This window comes from Otolemur garnettii, unplaced genomic scaffold (genome assembly GCF_000181295.1).
Source record: "Otolemur garnettii isolate 467f Iridium unplaced genomic scaffold, OtoGar3 scaffold00127, whole genome shotgun sequence".
Lineage (NCBI taxonomy): Eukaryota > Metazoa > Chordata > Mammalia > Primates > Galagidae > Otolemur > Otolemur garnettii.
Window position 1 is genome coordinate 4,770,541 of NW_003852522.1, and position 6,378 is coordinate 4,776,918.

General features: G+C 49.6%; 1 protein-coding gene across 15 annotated transcripts in view; it reads right to left on the minus strand.

The window, feature by feature from the left end:
• The window catches only part of RANBP3 (RAN binding protein 3), a 64,305-nt gene that overhangs the window by 12,204 nt on the left and 45,723 nt on the right, over positions 1-6,378 (minus strand). For 8 of the 15 annotated variants that reach the window (XM_023517977.1, XM_023517971.1, XM_023517974.1 and 5 more), the window contains 4 exons: positions 5,518-5,583; positions 4,050-4,142; positions 2,647-2,774; positions 1,535-1,606 (listed from right to left, as the gene is read on the minus strand). In XM_023517977.1, coding sequence (XP_023373745.1) covers positions 1,535-1,606; positions 2,647-2,774; positions 4,050-4,142; positions 5,518-5,583 — 359 coding nt within the window. The remainder of the gene's footprint in view (positions 1-1,534; positions 1,607-2,646; positions 2,775-4,049; positions 4,143-5,517; positions 5,584-6,378) is intronic. The other 7 variants (XM_003797983.3, XM_003797984.3, XM_023517979.1 and 4 more) reach the window with 1 other exon arrangement.

A 6,378-nucleotide genomic window follows, 5' to 3' on the forward strand; every position in this document is an offset into this window, starting at 1 on the left:
TTGTTTTTGGCAGGCCCGGGCTGGATTCGAACCTGCCACCTTAGGTGTATGTGGCTGGCACCTTAGCCACTTGAGCCACAGGCGCCAAGCCAAGAATTTAAATTATTAAAAGAGCTAAGTTAACTGGATGATGTCTTTCACTTGTTCCTTTATAAAATTTCTCTACTGTTTAAATATTTTTAATTTGCAGGCCTGACTTTTGTAACTAACATTAATGGATTCATTTATCTTAGGATAATGGAATATGGAGTACTTCATACATGTTTTTCTTACATTACAAGGTAAGAGCTGTTGCATAATTTGAAATTTAAAAAGTCTTTTGGGTAGATGCTCTGGGGATGTGTACGATGGACAAAAACATAAGGCAGGATTCTCCCAGGAGACAAGACAAGACCGGAAGACTGTGAACTCCAGGTGAGAAAGGCTGCAGACAGCCCTGATGCCGCACAGTGCCTCTGTAGGGCAGGAAAGACTACCAAGCCCCAGGATGGGTGGGTCACAACACAAATTACACTTTTTGGAACACATTTAAAGAGTTTAAATGTGTTTCTACTATGTTCCCTAAAAATTTTGCTGATGACTTCACACTTATGCCTGTGCAAGAGTGAGCAAGGCCTTTTAAAATGAAACACAATCTGGATGTGGTGATCTGGGAGTCCTCAGAGGACAGACCAATCCCCAGCTCCACTGCAGACCATTGGGAAGACACATAGCACAAACGCATGCCTGGCCCTTGGTTTCTATGTGCTGTGTTCCCCATTCACCCTCTGACCAGTGCTGTTCCCAAGTAGGCAAAGCTCACAGAGTCACCTGAGGTGGGGGACGCAGGAAGAGATGTAAACAACCAAATGTTTCTTTTCTTTCCTTTTGTGAGACAGAGTCTCATTATGTCACCCTTGGCAGAGTGCCATGGCGTCGTGTCACAGAACACAGCAACCTCAAACTCTTGGGCTCAAGTGATTCTCTTGCCTCAGCCTCCCAAGTAGCTGGGACTACAGGCACTCACCACAATGCCCGGCTAGACAGCCAAATGTTTCTGACCACAGAGTAAGTTTATAACCTGACGAGGCCTTTTAAAAGGCCTTTAATGGTACTAACAAGCAAATCCTGATACCTGAAATCACACTGTGTGTGTACACATGTGTGCATGTGTGTGTAGCAGCTCTTTCCCACTTTCCCAAGGAAAGCATCTGATGTTTACCCTTGGCTGCTCCCACACTGGCCACCCCAACCCATAAGCCCTTCTTACTAGAGGCTGCCTCCCATAGCTCATGGTCCCTGACAGGCACTGTGTTAGTGTGTGCCATGTTTGTGGGTGCTGTGGAGAGGCAAAAGTCATGCTTGGGCTGCTGCTGCAAAGACCAGAGAAGGGCACACACAACTAGCCCTGCCAATCTCAGCAGAGCCAGGTAGTCATGGGACAGCATGGGTGCAACCTCTGCATGTAAAGCACATGCAGAGGCTCTGATGGGGGTGTTGCGTGTGGGGCTCCATCCCAGACCCACATGGCTTTGGGAAACCGGGAGGGACACACCTGGGAACTGGGAGTGGCAGCCAGGAGACCCTGCGGCATGGAAACTGGCTTCGGCTCCCAGGGGTGTCCAGCCTGAAGAAGGGAAATGGAGAGGCCCGACCTCTGAACTCAACGCTGGTAGGGAGCACACTTGTCTGCATTGCTGAGGAAGGGCTAGAACCAACAGGAAAGCGACTCAGGCAGATGGGGACCAAGCTGCCTATGTGGCCTGTATACCCACCACTGGGAATGCTGGAGGATAGCATGGGCTAGGTCACTTCTAGGTCTCCCTCCAACTCAAAAACTCCACACCTGAGCACCCTGAACCCTAGCAAGTCCAGCTACTGAAGCTCCCAAGTAGTAGTATGGTGGAAGTGCTTTTGGAGGGGGCCCTCAGGGATATGGTTTAAATTTTAATTGTAAATGGCCATTTTTACCAATTGAGCTTGGGTATCTACTGGAGGTGGAGGGCATAAAACAACAGGCCACTGAAATGGATAAAGCAGAAAGCACACACACAGATCCCATCCAGCTTTCACATGGAAGAGGCCATGGGGTATGTTTCCACACTCTTGACTCCAAACCCATCTCTACCAACCTCAACAGCAGGCTCGTTATCAAATGCCCCTTATTTACAATGGCTGTGAAACACAGTGCCCTAGGCCTATACCCTAAAGGACTTTTCCCCCTTAAATGAACTATTTCTGAGCTGACTTTCCAGGCAAACTTTTTCAACTAGAATTGGGCACTCATGTGAGTCCCCGAGGGACTGTCTGGGTTAGGGACAGAAAAGGGAGCAAGCTGTTTCGACATGATAATTGCTGCAAGACACTCATCTGCCAGCTGTCCCTCTGGTTCAGTGACTCCACAGAGCACAGTGGTCCAGGTGCCCCAGCAGGAAAACTCTGGCAGAGCATGCTTGTGGCACCATTCTCTGTGACTAATGGAGAAAAACCAGTCTTGGCAGTCTAGTAATTTGGTTCATTGGTTATGATTACTCACGAAGACCACTAAGCAAATCCAGGAATCCTTAAAACAGTCTCACGTCCAAACTGCACAGAACAGGTAAATAGTCCATGCACTCAACAGAACCCCAGAAACATCACCCTACTGCCCATGCAGGACCCACCTACCTCAAGTGTGCATGCCTCGTCGGCAGATTCAGAAAGACTTCTCTGTGCAATGTTTCCGGGTGCTGCTGCTGGCGCTGGCCCTGTGCAGTCTGCTGGAATGCTAAGCCCGTTGGTGCTACTGTTGGGGACTGTGGTGGGGAGGGGAAGGAGTCAGTGAACGGGAGAGTTCAGAGAGGCACCTCCCACCCCTGCTTGCTGAGGGACTGGACCTTGCCTAGGACATCTTCCTACTGTGTGGGCCGTCGCATACATCTCCTTTTTAAGGAAAGGCCCTCATGTCTCTATGAAGAGCCATAAATTCTTAGGTTAAGAAAACCTCACAGATATGAGGCTATCTTATCTTTATTTTAAAAAGAACCATGTTACTTTTCAGTGTGTCTAAAAGCATTACTGCTAACTAAGGGGGAGATAAAACAGAAAAAGAAAATATTCTGGGGGCACCATTCTTTTTTTGAGACAGAGCCTCAAGCTGTCACCCTGGGTAGAGTGCCCTGGCATCACAGCTCACAGCAACCTCCAACTCCTGGGCTCAAGCGAGTCTCCTGTCTCAGCCTCCCCAGTAGCTGGGACCATAGGTGCCCACCACAACGCCTGGCTATTTTTTGGTTGAAGCCATCATTGTTGTTTGGCGGGCCTGGGCTGGATTCGAACCTGCCACCTTAGTGTATGTGGCTGGCACCTTAGCCATTTGAGCCACAGGCGCCGAGCCAGGCACAATTCTTTATTAGTGTTCCTAGTAAGGAGATCGTGCACTCCCCCCCCTTAAATAGTTTATGACACACACAATTTTAAATCTGGCTTTGACTGTTTAGCATAGCATTAGATTAAAATAATGTCCCATGTAACTAAAAACCCTTCAGAAATATGGTATTTCCTTTGTGTTAGTTGCTGAGTTGCCTCCAAAGGAAAGCTCATTAGTGTTAAGAAAATTAAGGACTAATAGGACACCACTACCTCTCTGGATAGAATGGAAGTGCAGTTTTAGGAGCTACATCTAAAGGCTGATAAATAAGGTAAAAATGCACATCTAACCAAAAAGACTCTTCCCATCTCTTAGATGACCTATAAAGTTACAAGGCTGAAGCTTTATCTGTAAACATGCAAATCTAAACATTCCCAGGAACTGGCCAGATTTTATGGAGACAAGAGAACAAACAGAGCCCATTTCCCCAGTCATGTGGGAGGAGGCTGCGGAGGTGCTTCTCTCTCCTTCTCTGTGGGCTCTGCAGGCTGGAGGGAACCTGGAGGGGGCGGCTGATTTAAAGGATCACCTTCCCCTAGCTCTCTGTATTTCTAGATGCATTCAGTTGTCACCTATGCCGAGACACTGCTGTCTCAGGCGTGACTTCAGAACTGCTTTGCCCTGCCGTCTGAGCCTAGGTGCCAGGGCCACCGATTCTTACCAGTCTGGGACAGTGCCTTTGGCTGCGGGGCTTGTAACACTGCTGGGCGAAGCACGCTCCGCTGTTGCTCCTTTGGCTTCTGGCTTGGCAGACCTGGGAACAGAAGTTGGCTTTCCCAGGGCCTCCACTTCCCTAGTGGAAACTCAAGACCCTCTGCACCCAGGTACTTCAGAGAAGACTGACTGACCCCCAGCAGGTTAACTTGGAAGGCAATAACTTTTTTTTTTGTAGGGATACTCACTTTATTGCCCTTGGTAGAGTGACATGGCGTCACACAGCTTACAGCAACCTCCAACTCCTGGGCTTAGGCGATTCTCTTGCCTCAGCCTCCCAAGTAGCTGGGACTACAGGAGCGTGCCACAACGCCTGGCTATTTTTTGTTGCAGTTTGGCCAGGGCTGGGTTTGAACCCTCCACCCTCAGTATATGGGGCCAGCGCCCTACTCACTAAGCTACAGGCACCGCCCAGAAGGGAAAAACATTTTTTAAAAACCTGAGGTCTTTACAGTGAGGCATGCAGATTCTGGCTACTGTCATTTTCATATATGATTAAGTAAAAATTCCCAGTAGTCAAGTGGAAATGGCAAGGAGAGATCAGGGAAACCACTGCCACCCCATTACCTTTAGGACTCTGCATGTGGTCACATAAAGGCACGCTTTGCACCCACTTTTTATTATTATTTTTTAATTTTTACTCTTTTGGAGATAGAGTCTTATTTTGTCAACCTCAGTAGAGTGCCACGGTGTCATAGCTCATAGCAACCTCAAACTCTTGGGCTCAAGCGATCCTCTTACCTCAGCATCCTAAGTAACTGGGACTACAGGCACCTGCCACAACGCCTGGCTATTTTTTTTAAGAGACGAGATCTCACTCTGGTTCAGGCTGGTCTCAAACTTGTGAGCTCAGGCAATCCACCCACCTCAGCCTGCCAGAGTGCTAGGATTATAGGCATGAGACATCACGCCTGGCCTTGCAACTGCTTTTTAAAAAATCTCGCTGAGATCCCTTAGCCAAATGCAGATGTGGCGAGGACCACAAGGAACCATGTCACGCCCAGCACAATTCCCGGGCTCTGTGGTCTTGGCTTTGCTCACTAGCAGTGAGCTGCTGGAGGGCAGCAGCTCTGCTAATTGAGGTTAACACAGAGCATGTTAAGGCCAGAATGTTCTGAACAAACAGGCTGCGCTGCCATGCTATAGCTGGGTGCAGACTCAGCATACCCCACCCCAGCCCACACCAAGCCAGGTCCTAGACTGCCACCTCTTCTGAGTGTACAGAGCTCACAGGGAGCAGTCCCCAGTCCCCTGTGAACCGCCTCTCTTTGAGTAGCTTTCCAGGGCTCATTGGTCAGGTCACAGACTGCCTAGAACACAGGCGGGGCTGCAGTGTCCAGGTGTGGCTGGACAAGAGACCTAAGAAGCTGTCAGGAAGCCATTTTCCCTATTCTCCACAGAGGTTCATGACCTACCTGCACTGGGTGCCTGGCCATGGATCAGGGTTGGTGGCTTCAACCGGAACCCACTGCTCCTTTCCTCTAAAAGCACAAGATGAAGTATAATGAACAGCAGGCTTGCCTGGATAGGGGCTGGGCCTCGGGGAGGGTAGGAGAGGGGTTTGGTCTCAGACTCAGTGACCATGGGCCTGGAGACTTAGGGGAAACATTTCCATCTGTCCAATCAGCAGGGTTATGCAGCAGCTAGGGGATGAGAGAGAGGCAGGGGCCTCAGGAAGTGGTGTCTCCGGGGCGTACTACTAACAGTGGGTGCCCAGAGTGAGGCTGAGGGCACTGATCCCCACGGGCCTGCTTAGGAGCTGAGACACAGCCCAGGAGAAAGTCAGGGAGTCACAGAGCAAAGGTTCTAGGGAGCTGTGTCCCTTTCCTAGAGTACTTCTCTGTTATAGCATGTGTCTGTAGCTGGGAAAAGCTTTAGGCCTACCATCAGATGTCTGAGGAATGAGACTCGCTTTTTGTGGTGAAAAGGACAAGGTGGCAGGAGCCTGGCTTCCTTCCTTTTCCAGATGTGCCAGCTGCTTAGTGAGAGACAGCTTTTCTGACACCTGTAAGGAGGCTGAGTCTCCCCAGGATGGAGCCAGGGATGACAAATGCATAGAGCTGGGGCTTGGCGCCAATAGTATAGTGGTTACAGCACCAGCCACATACACCTAGGGTGACAGGTTCAAACCATGCCTGGGCCAGCTAAACAACGACAACTACAAGAAAAAAATGGCCAGGCATTGTGGCAGGTATCTGTAGTCCCAGCTACTTGGGAGGCTGAGGCAAGAGAATTGCTTAGGCCCGGGAGTTTGAGGTAGCTGTGAGCGGTGATGC